Source organism: Octopus sinensis, linkage group LG1, assembly GCF_006345805.1.
Source record: "Octopus sinensis linkage group LG1, ASM634580v1, whole genome shotgun sequence".
Lineage (NCBI taxonomy): Eukaryota > Metazoa > Mollusca > Cephalopoda > Octopoda > Octopodidae > Octopus > Octopus sinensis.
The window spans coordinates 4,880,341-4,898,276 of record NC_042997.1 but is presented as its reverse complement, the minus strand read 5'-3'; the positions used below and the strand labels follow the sequence as shown (position 1 = coordinate 4,898,276).

Sequence of the window (17,936 nt, the reverse complement as noted above, 5' to 3'; positions counted from 1 at the left end):
AGAGAGAAACAAAGTGACACAGTAACTATTTTTTTAAATAATTTATTGATATGTTTACTAAAGTCTTTTAGATAACGCGAACAAATTTCAATAAGTTTTATTGTAAAGGAAAATATGGATAGAAAATTAATAACAAAACAGAATATCAGAATTACCTGAGTATAATGTCCAACCATTGCATCAGTTTCTGTTCCATAATGGTAATCCGCAATCTCACTATGCCAATTTTTGACCGTCAGGTTCCATGAAGGTTGAAAGTTTGCACCCAGAACATTCTGTCCAACTCCGCTATACCCTTAATAAGAGAAGAATAAGGTAACACATAACTTATATTGTATTATATTTGGTATGCAGTTTATCTTACAAAAAGAGTTTCATTCGAACCTCATGTTGTCGATGAATATATACGCGTTTCACACATTAAAATGTGGACATATATCCATACGTGGATGGTGCAACCTCAGACATACATATGCACAAACTTACATAAGCCCACACCTCTACTACAATTTTAAAACTGTTTTCTTGGGTGATTTTGAATATGCATATGTTTGCAGTTGAGTGTGAAGTGGCAGTTAAATATTGTTTAATTCCTTAAAAATTAGTGATTATTGTGAACAATACGTATTATTCACAATTAGATGTATCAGCGATTAGAGGTTAGGGATACTTTTACACACAACAAAGGAGAGAAATTGTGTAACTCCTTTTCAAAATAGCAATATAAATGAATACATTTTTTTCTTTATAAAAAGATATATATGTTTGAAATACGTAAAATGAAATATGCAAAATGATCGACGAAAATGATCTTCCATTTATCTCTATCTTTCTTACATCTGTCTTTTACTTTCTCTTCCTTTCCCTGTGTATAAATGTATGTCGTTACTCAGTTATATTTCAAGATTTCTTACCAATGGAGAAAAGCCGTTTTCTAGTCTACATCGAAGGGTCCGGTAGTGGAATTTACCCATGAACAACAGGGTATTTTGTAAGTGTTTATGTATGGATATATGTTTATATGTATGTATATACGCATGTATTTATGTAGATATGCAAATTTTTATATTTTGTTTTATGTACATATTCTCATGCATATACTTGCATATCTAGACTTGCTCATATATATTTAAATAAGTTTCTGTAAAGTGTTACAGATTTCTACAGTTCCAGTGATGGATTGGATCTGTAGTATTCGAATCAGCTTTCTCCTGTCTGGTTTTAAGAAGCCTAATTTCTCAAGGTGGTATTTAGGCAGTGTATTACATATTATAGGGCCCCAAGAATTAAAGATTAAATCTGAAATTGTAATCTGGATAGACTAACTGCAGGTTTCTCAATTGTTCGTCATAGGTATTGTCTTTTTCACCGATCTTCAGCTTTATCTTAACATCCACTGAGTACTTGATTTTCACAACTGTACGTAGTTTGACTTCTCTATCCCAAATCCTTATATCAGGTCTGTTGAGCTTACATTTTATTGAGGTCTTCACTGTAACAATTCACTAATACTCCTTTTTATTATGAGTGGTAATGGCTTCTACCATACTGTGGGTTTTTATTTCTTTGTTCTTCCGACGGATTTCAAATAGAGTGTTCTAACTAAATTATGTCGCGTTGGTAGACAATAGCGTGATGACATTTTTTGAAAACAGCTTATGTTGGTGATGACATCTTCGGTATTGACTACACGGATTCTTCATCGGTTATCACATTTTACTGCTTTTGCAGCATCTCTCTCACTTTTGTGCATCAGGTTGATATATGTTGTTCCAGGATTGAAAACGATTACCCTTCAAATTGGGAGGTAGCAATTTGATTATTGATCCGTGATAGCTTGCTTTGATGTTAAATCTTACCATCACATCTAAGCTTTCTACTAACATATCAATGCATAGTTTTCTGCTCATATATGCTCATCCTTTCCTCTTATGATACGTTGCTCTAGCGTGGTGCAACGTCTTTGGGCATGTCTTTAAGGTTATCAGGCAAGGAATGTTGTTCAAGGAACTACCGTCCAAGTCTTATGATGTTATCAGCCTCATGTATTCAAACTTGGTCAGAGGATGCTCCAAGACATTAACCTTGAACTGAAATGAAGAACCAGGAACCGCTGCCACAAAACAATCAAAACGGATCAAACAGATTGCAGAAAAAAAGAACGGGCAAAAACAAATTAAGGGGCGGTGGGGCCAGAAGCCTCTGCATGGACAGTATACACTTCGAAACCGAAATGTTGACGTAGACCAAGCAACAACACTTCAGTGGGTGAGAAACATAGGACTGAAAGCTGAGACAGAAGGTCTCATATTTGGCAGCTGAATACCAAAATTATCAGGCTAACTTTCTTCAAAATGACTCTGACCCTAAATGCAGATTCTGTGATAAATATGACAACACAGTAGAACATCTCGTCTCGGAATGTCCATTACAGCCACCAAACGGATGGCAATATTGCCACTATGGCGTAGGATAGTATTTATATTGAATCATATATAAATACATCAAAATCAGGACTCCTGCTTAATGGTATGAACATCAAGCATTCAAGCATAATTTTAGAAAACAATACAATAGATCACAAAATTCATTTAGTGATAAACTAGCACCGAAATTTCGCAGGCATTTCAAAAGTGTTACTTGAATGTTAACAGCATATGGCGAAAAAATATCCTCGTTGCAGTGATATATTTCCTCAGCCGCCTATTGTAACATTTAGACAGAATAAGAATATAAGAGAATTATTGACCTCTATTTCAGACTCCAAGAAAACGAACATTGAGGTATCTTCCCACTGTACCTTTAGAAACAGTCGCAAGAGAGGTAATCTCTGTTCATTTTGCAACAACATGAGTCAAGTTAATTCCACCAGGAATGATAACAGAATTCTTAGGATTTATACAAAAGGTGGGACATCTAGAGATTCCCATTTGGTGTACGCTGCAGAATGCGCGAACACAATTTGATTTATGTTGGTTGTACAACAGAACAATTAAACAAAAGTTTTAATGGGCACAGATTCGACGTCAAGCACAATAACCGTAGTTCAACAGCCCTTGCTGAACATTTCGTTTGAAACGGCTGCGACTTTGAAGAAGACTTTAAAGTGCATATTCTCAGAAAATATTCTGAATCTTCTTCAATTTCACTTCTCAGAATGCATGAAGAGAAATGTTTTTGTGGGTTATTAATATCACGCCCGAGAGGAATGAACAAGATGACAGGGGAATATCATGTAATTTATAAAAAAAACTGTTAAATATTCTGTTTTCTTTTTTCTTTCCTATTTTTTCTGTCTTTTTTCTTTTCGCCTGTTATAAAATTGAAACTTAAAGACTGACAATGTCAATCCATCAACGTGTGTACGCTGGTTACTCTCGTTCATAATTTATATTTAAATTTCTATAATTTTGGATTTTTATCACATATTATTTTGAATTTACCAAAGACAGGTCTATTGTTCAAATATCGTTCAACCTCTAATATGTCTATTACAATGGAATTGCGCTCTTCGTCTTGACTGTTTATCTTTGTGAAGGTTTAGGTCAATCTTTTTTAAATGTAATAATAGTAATAACAATAACAACAACAGCAACAACAACAACAACAACAACAACAGTAATATGATAATAATAATAATAATAATAATAATAATAATGATAATGATAATAATAATAATAATAATAATAATAATAATAATAATAATAATAATAATAATAATAGTAATAATAATAGCATTACCAGGCCCTGGGATCTCATAAGTTCTGATCTAAAATTGGCCGTGCTATCATGTACATTCTTTTGTCTTGGTATAAAAGATGCACCTATCTTCAGCCATTAATGGACATGTGAAAGTGGTTAAGATCAAACGAGTGACAAGCTATTCTGTGGTATTGAGCAGAATATTTTCCCATCTTTTATGCCATGACAAAACAACGTAAATGTTAACACTTCCAGTCAGTTAAGATCAAAAGCCATGTGAGGCAATTATTATTACTATAGCAGCAACGGTAATTACTTCGATCATCAACTGTACGAAATATTGGAATACGACCAAGAATATTTAAAGGTGCGATTTGAGAGAATCAAACGCATCCATTACTTGCCTGGTATCTTCTTTAATCACCTCTGAAAGTTTGAAAGGTAAATTTACCCTTGACGCAATATAAACTGAGAATAGCAAAACCCAGAGCGAATACTGCATAGTGATATTCTGTCCTTCGAACGATTATACTTATGTTTCTAATATAGACACATACCCTAATTTACGAGAAGACTAATCGATTTTGTTTATCTCACTATTTGACTGTCATGGCATTTCATCGACCTAGACAGTAATGATTCCTTAGGATTTTCAACGTTCACTCATGCTAGATTACTGTCATTTTTTTTCGTTTATTAAAAATATTTTTTGGATATATTTTCTCTCCGAAGTATGATATGCTTGATCGTATTTCACATCTACGTCATAATCCTTGACAACCATGTGTGTCTGCGAGGCTGTCACATTTCTTACCTTTCGAGTTCAACTATCTGAAAAGAACAAAAGTTACACTGCTCCGTATTTTCGATGTGTATATGGATGTGTCACGGTATATGAGTAGAGCTACAAAGCCACTGACCGAGGAATGAAACCAGAGTAAAGTAGAACAATAATCAACTTAAATATAAAATGTACATTTCATATTTTAGTTATAAATAACTTACCTCTAATTATTCTTGCATTGAAAGTGTCGTGGTCGAACCTACACTGCTTGGCCCACTTCAAAGCTAATTCCGCCATAGTATCACTCCAGTCCTAACAATAAACGAAAATTTGGGTTTAATAACAGACGAAGAATGCAGTAGATTAATATCCATGCATTACGTTTAAAACTCAGAACATAGATTTTATTTTTAATTTTTGTTTTACATTTTTTAACAAAGGAGGATAATGTAAATGAAAATTTGCAGTGTCTCCAAAACACCTGGGAGAAAGTGAGCAAGGGATAGGGTCACAAAAAGGAGACATTAGCACAGCCCTGAATGTTTGCATTGGTATGACATTTGTTAAGTCACCACAATTTCTAGGACATTCTATCCCTGGCGAATTTTCCTCTCGATAATTTGGGATGAAAATCAGAGAAAGTACTTAAAATAAAAGCGCATTGCCATTGTCTTGAAATTTGTGCAAACAATTTAAATACTAAAAAATATATATCTGTTAATTTACCTCACTTTTTCCATCTACCAGCATTTGTTACAATATATTTACAATTGCAAAATATTGGTAAATTTTAAAACTAACATACGTAAGCATAAAACCACACGCACACACACAAACACACACAAACAAACACACACAAACACCACACACAAGTTTGTGTGTCTGCGTGTGCGTGTGCGTGTGTGCGTGTTTTTATGTGTATGTGTAGAATATGTAGCAACAATTTCAAATATTTGGTGAATGGACCCAATCTATATTTTGAAAGCGGATTCTCTCGCAGAAATACATGCAATGATGAACCACAAAACAAGCAATCTAGTAAACGGAAAAGAGCAGCCTCTTCTGGAAATTATATTTGTCGAAAGAATACATGTAAACATGATTGGACAAGAGGAGATAATAGAAAAGGAATACATGTTCAATAGATGGGACTAGAGCAGACAAATGATAGGGAAGACAGAGTTGTACTGTAAGCCGAAACGATCATCGCGCTGAAGAAAGCTTGCAGGACACTGTCTTACATACCAATTATTTAAAATATGCTAAACGTCAACCGATGAATTCCTTGCATAGAACCCACGATTGCAATATCACAGATTATGCATGATATCTGTATGTAATAAACGTGCTCTCAATGTAAACTACTAGGTTCATACCCAAGGCAAGATTTGGATACTATATTTAAAAAACTCCTATAGATACAGGAATTCTAAACATAACGTATATGTGTGGGTGGGGTGGGGGTGTATGTACGTATTACAAACCAAGACACAACAGACTTCAACAGAGTGCATACACAAATAACTATTCACACGCAAAATTCATTCTGCCGCTTATGATAAGGAAGCTACACATCTAACAACCTAAATACACAAACGTGCGCACGCGCGCGCGCGCACACACACACACACACATAGATACACACACACACACACACACACACACACATATATATATATATATATATATATGTATGTATATATATACCTCAAATTCACAGAAAACAATATCTGACGAAAGGTGTGGGAATAACAATCAATATCAAACTAACGCTCTGGAAGAATGAGCAAATCTTTGACGCTTCGAGCATACGCTCTTCGGCAGAAAATATTGAGAGGAAAAGAAATGGAGAAAGAAGGAAAAGTACGAAGAGTTCAACGGTTCAACATGATGAAATAGCCGGAAGAAAGAGGCTGAGTGAAAGGGGGATAATAACATCAAACCAGCCGAACCAGTGTGCGCAAGCTCGTTTGTTGCGTGTGTGAATGTGAGCGACTGCTTGTGAATATATGTTTAGGCGTACTTCAATTTCTTTTGGTATTTGTGAACGTAACAGAACGTGTGTGTGTGTGTGTGTGTATGTGTGTATTTATATGCTTCTGTGTCTTTGTATCATTGCATATATATGTGTACTTAAACGGCTAGTTATAAATGTCCAAATATATATCTAAATACAGCAATATTTATGCAAACGACACATACACTGCACCAAGATTTTCGGTACTTGAAACTGGAAAATTGTATCACTATGATATGAATTTAATGCTTTTATAGTTTTTAATGCCACATATTTTCTCCCTCAAATATATTAATCTATGTTTTAGTAATGACATTGAGTAGCTTATGTAAATCAACATAAGCTATATCTAGCAGGCAGCAATTAAAAAGAAAATTATATATGTGCACCGAATTATTGTAACTAACCTTAGAATCTGTATCCCGTACCTATTTTCAAGCTAAATCCTTCTGGAGAGATAACTGAGCCATCGGTCCAAACATCCACACCACTAGGTGTAATATCGACTCCGAATAAAATTGAAAGCAGAAACGTTCTTGATGGAGTTTCAGTTCAAAATTGAAGACATCAAAATACCGCTGCGCATTTTTTCCGATGTGCTAACGGTTCTCTCACATACCTAACTGAAGTAAATGGTAATAATAGAAACGTGTTACTTTGGTCCTAATATGTAGTAGCTAGGTAGCTGAATCGATAACACGGCGAATATAATGCGGCGAATATAATGCTTGACAGCATTTCGTCCGTGTTTACGTTGTCCGTCTAAATTCCACCGATTTCGACTTTGCCTCTCATGCTTGTGGAGTCGGTGAAATAAATTCCCGTTGAACACTGGGGTTGTTGTAATCGATTCATCCCCATTTGAAATTTGCTGATCCTTCACCCAGTTTTGAAACAATATGTAACAGCATTAGAGCTGAGAGCTAGCAAAGTTGTTAGCACCCCGGGCAAAAGGTTTAGCGGCATTTCATGTGTCTTGTTCTAAGTTCAAATTCCACCATGGTGGACTTTGCTTCTTAACCCTTTTCATTCTATAAAATAAGTACCAGTTAAGCACTAGTGCCGATATAATTGAGTAATCCCATCTCTAAAATTACTGGGGACGAAATTTGAAACCAATATTAATAGCGATTCATTTCTTCAAAGGGTGAAAATTACTTCTTCACATGCTTGAAACAATTATCAAATGATCATGTAAATGTATTTTTCACGAATAAAGGAAATATATTAAAATTTCAAACTTTTGTATAAGTCTAGTAGTTTAAGAATTGGCCATAAGTCGCTTACAACGACTGCAGCCTGTAATGGTAGTTATTTTATCAAGCTGGGATGCTGTATGATCAAAGCATATTTGATGAAATTTGAACTCAGAAGGTAAGGAACTGGAAAGAAGCTGCTAAGCAGTTTGTCCGATTCGTGGACTATACTATCGGTTCGCCATCTAAAAGGTTTATAATACAATGACGAGTGAAATTTGAAATATAGATATCTGCCTAGTGGGGGAAAATCATTCTAAACGTTCGAAATGCGTTTGTTTATAAAAACAGGATAGGTTTATGATATTAATGTTGGTACTTACTGCTAGAAATAATCCAATTTTTAATATAGCCTTTAGAAGGAATAATTTCATTGTACAATAGCTTTTGATTGTGGAATAAAAGTCGCTATTTACGTTACTGATATAAGTATAAATATTTCTTTACGGCGTTATATATACTATATATCCTATATTTTACTGGATGTGGTATTCAAGAATAATGTTCTACTGACTCTACTTATGTACAAGTTTCTTACTTAATGGAAAATTTGTAGTAATTTTCTTGAAAGACATTCACAGATTAAGTATAAAATTTCAGAGTAGTGCCGTCTAGAAAAAAAAATTAAGACGAAAGCTGGTTTACCGGAAACATATAAAGCGGCGGGAATGTTGCAATTTTTAAGTTCATCAGGGGTGTGTTCCACAGTATACGGGTAAACTGCTTGTAACGAACTTGTCGATAGATTAACGATGTTCTTGCAACATCAAGAGCAGTTTTACCCTTATTTATCGTACAGACATTTAACTTGCTGCATATCAAAAACTATTTAGTTTACTTGAACTATATAATATTCCGTAATCCACATGCGCAAGTATATGGGATACCAAGAACAATTCTCATTTTCACTCTCCACATAATGCATAATCGTTGTAGCATGTGAAGATATCATTCAAGCTAAACCTAGCCTAACTTGATATACTACTTAGATAATTCAGTGTAAATTTTATATTAAATGCCCAAAAAGAACATACTTTATAAAAACGCAGAAAATGCTAATGGATATTGAAGGAAAAAAATATTTCTTATTTTAGTTTGGAACGTAATAACTAACTCAGCATATTGAAGTAGTCCCCTTTCCTTCTATTTCTTTACTTACACGTGTGCATATATAATACATACATACATACATACATACAAACAATATACATACATACATACATACATACATACATACATACATACATACATACGAGGTGGTATGTATGTATTTACAATCTTCGCAATACCATGCGCAGCAATACACCCGAACCAGTGTTCTTGACACATTTGGAATCTGGCCTGGGAATCGTTATCCATTAGCGACACGAGGACCTTCTACTATTCTGTCCGGATGTCGACAGTGGAGTTCGAATGGTGACCACTGACCTGCATTTTCATCTTGGGGAAGAGATGGAAGTTGGTGAATCTTGGTGAATCTGGTGGACAGGGTGGGTGCAGAAGCGACAACATGTTGTTTTTTTGCGTGAAACTCATGAATGAAGAGAGCCCGGTGACAGGGTGCATTGTCGTCATGACAAATCCAATACTTTGCGTTCCACAGATCCGGTCGCTTTCGCCATATACCCTCCCACAATCCCTTCGAAATGTCGCAGTAGAACTCTCGATCGACGGGATAGCACGGAGGGACAAAATCGTGATGCACAATACTACATTTCCGGGAATGACACAGGTCTTCCAGACCATTGATCATCTTCCAGGGACGTTCTTCCGCTCTTGAAGTGACCGTACCACTCTAAATATGGCGTGCGACACATTGCTTTGTAGTCGTAAGTTTCCCGAAGTATGCTCAGTGCCTGTAGCAATTCCGTAATGCATAATTTCCCGTTGGCTCTTTACTCCTGTCCAAGAGACAATCGCAGCCTACACCATACACGTGATCACAGAAACACGAATTTCACAATTTGCAATGTTACACTGCTTCACATAAGGCACTGCTAACGTTCTTGACTCCCCAAACATGTGCTTCCATTTGTTGGCCCGCTACAGGACAAGCCTGGGAATGTTGATACCACCACATATATACAAACATGCACACAGGTACGTACCGGTACATACGCACATAGACACACATTCACGAACACACACACAAACACACATATATGGCTGCGTGGCAAGAAACTTGCTTCCTAGTCACATGATTCCAGGTTCAGTCAGTCCCACGTGCATCGTGGGCGAACGTTTCTACTATAGCCACGGAACGACCAAAGACTTGTGAGTCGGTTTGGTAGACAGAAACTCAAAGTATCCCTTCAAATATATGTAAGTATATGAATACATATATGTGTGAATGTGTGTGTGCGTGTATGTGCGCGCGCGTGTGTATCATTGTACCTGTATTTGTACCGCGCAACAGCTTAGCAACCGATGTTGGTGAGTTTACGTCCCTTTAACGTAACAGCTCGGAAAAGACGGCAATAGAACATGCTTAACAAAGTGTAAATACTAGGGTCGATTCATTCGACTGAAAAAAAACTGTGCCGGTTGGCAGCCCAAAATCGTCATAGTCACAAGTGTGAAACATGTAGAAGATATAATGAAAGACAGAAGATGGAATATCGGAAAAGGTATTATTAACGACGGCAAGAGAGTGTGCTTTGACAGTAACCTATCAGGTGTAATTTATTCGTTTTATTATCCATTATATATATATATACATTCAAAATGTGACAGCGTGTGTACCGTTAGCGATTTTTTTCCCTCCGTCTTCCCTTCTCTGGATCTTTCTTTTTTTACTATGCTTCTGACGAAGAGCTCCGCTCGAAACGTTAAGCCCTCCTTCTTCCCTCCCTCCTGAGCGTCCAATAATACTATATTTGTTCCACGTCCTCGCGTTGTTGTGTTTTGTCTTTGTGTTTTCATGTTTGTATTAACTACATATATATATATATATATATATATATATATATATATATATATATATATATATATATATATATATACCGGAGTAAACACATAAATGTGAAACAAGGTGGAAAAAAGAGTACTCAAATACCAGTGGTAGAGAAATATGCTTTATTTTAAGCAGCAGAAAATTCAACAAAATCTGTTACTCTGAGTTTCTCGTTGCCGTTCATCAGACAGTTTTTGCTAGAATCTGTCTGATGAACGGCAACGAGAAACTCAGAGTAACAGATTTTGTTGAATTTTCTGCTGCTTAAAATAAAGTATATATATATTATATATATATATATATATATATATATATATATATATATATATATATATATATATATATATATATATATATATATACATATATATATACAGACATACATCTATATGTGTGCATGTATGTGTGTGTGTGAGTGTGTACGTGTCTGTGCATCTGTGTATGTAGCCTATGAAACAAGTATATATACTGGGCAAATTTTGTGATTCAGACCGATTGAAAATATATACCAAAAACACGTTTCGGTTTACGAAACTTTCTAATCGGAGCTGTCTACATCAATTAGACTAAGCCCAGAGAGGGACGCAACCAAACTGTTCATATACTTAAAGAAATCCTGCATGTACAGAGAACTACTAATTTGCATACCAGAAGTTCTTAACATTTTTGTCTATCTATCTATCTATCTATCTATCTATCTATCTATCTATCTATCTATCTATCTATCTATCTATCTATCTATCTATCTATCTATCTATCTAACTATCTATATATCTATCTATCTATCTATCTGTGTATCTATCTACCTATCTACCTATCTATCTATCTATCTATCTATCTATCTATCTATCTATCTATCTATCTATCTATCTATCTATCTATCTATCTATCTATCTAACTACCTCTCTATCTATCTGTTTATCTACATGGCTATTTCTATATGTATCTACATAATTGCCGTCTTTCCCCTCCCATTCATTTTATTCTTAAAATCTTTAGACAACTGCCCACACCAATATTTCATTTCTACAATACATGGATTGTTTATATTTTGTTTTTTAAGTGTTTTCTTCCTGTTTCACCACTCATTTTAAAAAAATTACATATTCTGCGATATAACACAGGATCCCTTGACGAAAGTGTAGCCTTCATTTGTCCTCGTTGAATAATTACTACTTCTGAAGATTTTTAAGCCAGGAAACTTACGTAGCCCGGATTTTACTTACTTCATTCCCTCAATATTATATATATATAATATAATACGTATATATTACATACATATATATTACATGCATACATAGTACATACATATTACACACATATTATATTATATTTTTATCATTCATTTCAGACGTTTTGAGAGCTAGTTATAAGTTATATATTTAAAAACAATTATATATACATACACACACGCATATATATATATTTATATAAATATATATATATAAATGTATATATATATATATATATATATATATATAATATATATATATATTATATGGTCATTTATGTATTGGTTTATGTCTACCACTTTTTGAGTTGCATAATAGTGGATTTATCTCTAAATTTATATTTTATATATTTTTACTGTGAAATTTGATTTAATACTAAATTGAACTTTCCCTGTAAGTTTGGAGTTATACTCCCTAATATTATATATTGTTCGTGTGGATCGCACAGACCGAAATAAGGGAGGGACAGCCATTTTTATACATGACTCCTTTTCACTTGATGCCTAGGGCATATTTTACAATGACTATTGTGAATCTGTATCACTATTCAGCAAGGCCAAAGACATAATCATTGTTGGTCTTTACAGTTCTCCCCAAGCACCTCTAAAGTGCTTTGTAGAGTGCCTTAGCAAAGTCAAGTCCTTACTTTGGAAGTACAACTCCGGAAGCATACTAGTGATGGGTGATTTTAACCTCCCTCATGTGAACCGGCCCAAAAATACTCTGAAGTTAGGAAAATGCTCTTCATCAGATAGAGCAGCAGCAGAACTGTTCTTTAATCTAATGTATGAATACTTCCACACTCAGCTAGTGTTCGAACCAACGAGACAGAATAAAACGATCTTGGATCTGATACTGACCAATCACTCTAGATTCGTTCACAGTATTTCAGTTGAAAAAACTCTCCTCTCAGACCACAACATTGTACTCTGCAAATTTAATTCTAGATATATAAAAACCAAACCAGCCTATCCCACTCCATGGCACTCATTTGACAACATAAACTTCCATAAAGCGGACTGGGGACCAATCAGAAAGGATCTGTCTCTCATCGGCTGATCTTTTACTCTCAATTCCACCCATATTGAGACCGCATGGCATCCCTTTGAAAACATAGTCACATATACATGCTCTAGACACGCATCCACGAAATCTACTAATACAAACAGAAACCGGCTCCATAAAAAGAAAAAAAAGGACTCATCAGGCGCATCAAAAGACTCAACAAAATAAAATCAACCAATTAAAATATTCCCACATACAACATCCACATTCAACAACAATGAAAATGCTAGAGCTGGAAAAACGTCATCCGCAGACCGACATGAAAACCTCCATTGAAAATCAAAGAGCTGTGGAGTAACTTTGGGTAAACAAAAACACCAAACAAAACCCAAAAGTGTTCTATTCTTATGCAAATAAGCATAGAACCACTGTCTCACCCATTGGGCCATTGATTGATGATAACGGCATTCCCCATCACGATGCTAAAGAAATGGCAGAAATACTGCAGAAACAATACTGCACTGTCTTTAGTGTTCCCACTGATATTGACGTAAGAGAAGAGAACGAAGTTGACGCCCAACATAAAATCTCAGACATGACCTCCACTGCCACTGACATCATAGCAGCAATAAATGAGATCAAATACTACTCTGCTGTAGGCCCTGATAGATTCCTCGCTAGTCTCCTGAAGGAATGTAGACACCAACTTGCAGTCCCTCTGACCAACCTCTGGAGAAATTCCTTAGACGCAGGTTATATACCGAAACAGTTTCTATCCCATTCAGTCATCCCGATTTTCAAACAGGAAAACAGATCCCTCGGACTCAACTATCACCCAATCACACTCACTTCGCACAACATTAAAATGTCTGAAAGAGTGTTAAGATCAAGGATAGCTGACTTCCAGGAGACCCACAAACTCCTAAATGCAAATCAGCATGGCTTTCGCTGTGACAGGGACTGTTAAACAAAGTTCTTACACCACATTGAAGATGTACTCAAACCCTTGGGAACAGGTTCGAACTCTGATGTCATATATCTTGACTTCAGTAAAGTGTTCGACAGGGTAAACCATAAAATCCTACTCTCAAAATTGGCAAATGTTGGAATGCGTGGAAAAGTTCTACACTGGATTAAGTATTTCCTGGCGAATAGAACACATGTTGTAGTTGATGGAGTCCACTCAAGCCCAGCAAAAGTCACCAGCGGTGTCCCCCAGTGGACTGTCTTGGGTCCGCTACTCTTCATAATTTACATAAACGACCTTTCCAGTGTCGTACATTACTGCAAACTGAAAATGTTTGCCGATGACACTAAACTCTAGCAAAACATCAATGAAGAAGCAGACGGAACTCAACTCCAGTCTGACCTATATGCTGTGAGTCAATGGGCAGACAGAAACAAAATGCAACTGAACCAGGAAAAATTTGAGCTGATGCATTTTGGAAGAAATTCCTCACTAAAACAGCCATACACTCTCCCTTCAGGGGAACATCTCACAGCCTCTAACAATATCAAAGACATGGGTGTAATGGTTGATGACGATCTCAGTTGGAGTGCACAAATCAACAAGAAGAACGATATTGCTCCTAGGATGAGTGCCTGTATCTTAAGTACTTTCCGGTCCAGAGAACAAGGTGTTATCATACCACTTTTCTCCTCCTTTGTACGGCCACACCCCGAATACTGCTGCCCACTGTGGTCTCCCAATACAAGACAAAACATCTCGAGAAATGAATCACCCCAGAGGGCACTCACTAAACGATTAGAAGGCATGGCTGCTCTCGATCGTTGGGATCGCCTTACAGCCTTGAAACTCTACTCTCTCCAGCGTCGCCGTGAGCGGTACATCATTTGTACGATATGGTGAATATAACGCCAACTTTACCCAAACGACCTGAACATTAGCTTCAAAGATTATCCAAGACTGGGACCACGGGCCATACGTCTCCTGCCCAATTCAAGATCACAGCATAGACGTACACTGCAACATAATTTCTTTTCCTCAACAGGAGATCAAAGAGGAAAAGGATCCCATCAACTTTAAACGGAGTCTGGATAGATTCCTTCAAGGAATACCAGATACGCCACCAATAATTGGATACAACTCATCCAACAAAAACTCACTACTTCAATGGACCATAAACTAAACTTGACTTAAACAGGATTAAAATAATCCTATCAGGTGGTGGTATTAAGTGAGACATGGCCTGGACCAATCCTTGGTCGAAACATATCTAAGTTTTATCTAAGTTTATCTCTCTCTCTCTCTCTCTCTATATATATATTATATATATATATTATATATATATATATGTTTCTACATATACATTATATATATATATATATATATATATATATATATATATATATATATGTGTGTGTGTGTGTGTGTGTGAGTGAGTTTCTACATATATTATATATATATATATACATATATATATATATATATATACATATATATATATTTATATTTATGTATACGTGTTTTAGTTTGCGTGTGAGTATGTATATACATACACAAACACACACACTCACAAGCACACACACGCACACACACATGTGTGCGTATGCATGTATATATAGTTTCTTAAGTTTTGTATTAAAAATATTTTGTATAATTTGAAATAATTCTCAATACTCCCCATAATGTCCGCAGGTAATTTTAATTTTAAACGGTACTGACCATTTTATACATCTGTTTCGCCAACGGTTTTACTTCCTCTCGGTACTGGTTATGCAGTCTAAGGATGTTTTCCTTATCCTCTTCAGTTGGAATTATCGGGTCTTGAGAAATGTCATTCAAACACATCGTAGCGGTCGGGTATGCAGTACAATTCTGAATTAGAAATATACAAAAAATGCTTATTCAAAAACAGAAATTCATAAAAAAATATTCATTATCATGTGTGTGTGTGTGTCTTTGTGGTTCTGTGTATGTTTGTGTATGTATGTGCATGTGTGCATATATGTTTTTTTTTTATATCTACGTATCATAATCTATAGTATAAGACAATAAATAGTTTTATATTCTTATGCAGAGATATTAACCCATAAAATGAGCTTCCATTATTCCAATACACTAAATATAAATACTTGCGTGTAAAATGAGTACTGCAATCCCGTAAAATATACAAACATTATTGCAAATTAACAAGTTGTATGACAGCAAATTTTATATATACCTTAAGCTGTAATCGTAAACTTGTAAACTTTTTATATTATGTTAACAACATTCTACAATCACTTAATTAACGGAAATATCGGAAATATTTGTTGCAGTGTTTCAATGCGATATTTTACCACAGACATCTGGTGCCTTGAAATCTAATCTTAACTTCTAATATCGAGTTGATCTTTTACACTTGATTGCATTAGAAGCGAGATTTAAATATTTCTTTCAAGAGATATGGCATTGGTCACTCATACAGTTTGCCTTACTGTCAGTCGTAAATATAATTATATATCGATATATGGGTCTATGACATACATGAGTGTGTTGCTCTTGTAAGCATGTACTTATTGAAAAAATATTGTCTTCTAGTTTGAAGGTTTATAAATGTATCTAGTATGATGTGGTAACAAGTAGTGAAATAAAACGTGCTTAGAATCTGTGTTTGTCAGAAAATATATGTACATTCCATGGTACCTGGATACACCTAAGCACCAACTCTACGAATAAAATTGTGGAATGTTGCCCAAATCACAGCGATCTCCGGGGAAAACCTCATGAAGTGTGAGGCCAAAAGTGCAAAGTTTGTATAAAATACTGGTAGTGTGTAACTTTGATATGGAGAAAGGTAAATCAAGATATGGATCACTGTTTCTAGAAAAGAGACTGGAAATATAGGTGACTAGGATGAAGTGTATATCTCAAGATGATTCCAGAAATGCTTCCTTAATCAGCAATTAGCACTGATGTGAAGAATCTTCAAAGCAGAAAAAATAGATTATAAAGAAATGAGCCTGAAGTCTGTGAATGTTTAATGTATGTATATATATATATATTATATATATATATATAATATATATATATACATATATATATATATATTATATATATATATAATATATTATATATATATATATATATATATATATATATATATATATATATATATCTATATATATATATATCTATATATATATATATATTATATATATATATTGGTGAATTGAAGAAATGGAGCTAAACGCAGATTGAACAGAAATCGTTTTATTTCATTCTACACGTGTTTCGAAAGGCACAAATTACCAAAATCCGATTGAATAATGGGACGATATTGTGTCTTTCTCTTCAGGAAGAAAATAGGAAATCCGTTGGAAAAACAAAAACAGAACAGAGGCGGAGCAAAAACAAATCGAACTATGCTCCTAAGAGCCCATGGCGAAACTGTTTATCAGTGTATGTTGAGAACCGGTGGCTGAAGAATTCAACGGGTCAGGCATCGGTCAATCATGTGGGTGAGGGTGTGTAGATGTTCTTTGTGACCGAGAATAAAGTTCTGACTATTTAAGGAATATTGGATGTTTTATAAGGGGCGAGAAAAAATCTACTTAGAGACGTGTGTGTGTGTATACTGTTCTACATATGTGTATGTTGGCGTAGGGGTAGAAAACATTTTTTGTGTACGTGTGTGCGTTTGATCGTTCGGCTGTCAGTGGCTACTGCCGTGAGAACCGTTGGGTGGCAGAAAAAATATATATATATATTATGTTTTATGTGTGTGTGTGTTCATCTAAGCTTGCCTTGTCAAAGAAACCCCCCGCTGTGAAAAAACCAAGCCCCGATTGTCTTACAGGAGTAATTCCCCTTGCAGTGGTTAATCGTAGATATCTTAAAGGCTATTTCAGAATAGTAACAAATTCTGAAATAGCCTTTAAGATATCTATGATTAACCACTGCAAGGGGAATTACTCCTGTAAGACAAACGGGGCTTGGTTTTTTCACAGCGGGGGGTTTCCTTGACAAGGCAGGCTTAGATGA

General features: G+C 35.3%; 1 protein-coding gene across 1 annotated transcript in view; it reads right to left on the bottom strand.

Moving 5' to 3' along the window:
• The window catches only part of LOC115216793 (cysteine-rich venom protein Mr30-like), a 39,421-nt gene that overhangs the window by 20,414 nt on the left and 1,071 nt on the right, over positions 1 to 17,936 (bottom strand). The window contains exons 2-4 of the mRNA XM_029786374.2: positions 15,636 to 15,788; positions 4,708 to 4,798; positions 156 to 295 (exon numbers count right to left, since the gene is read on the bottom strand). Of these exons, the coding sequence (XP_029642234.1) occupies positions 156 to 295; positions 4,708 to 4,798; positions 15,636 to 15,788 (384 nt within the window). The remainder of the gene's footprint in view (positions 1 to 155; positions 296 to 4,707; positions 4,799 to 15,635; positions 15,789 to 17,936) is intronic.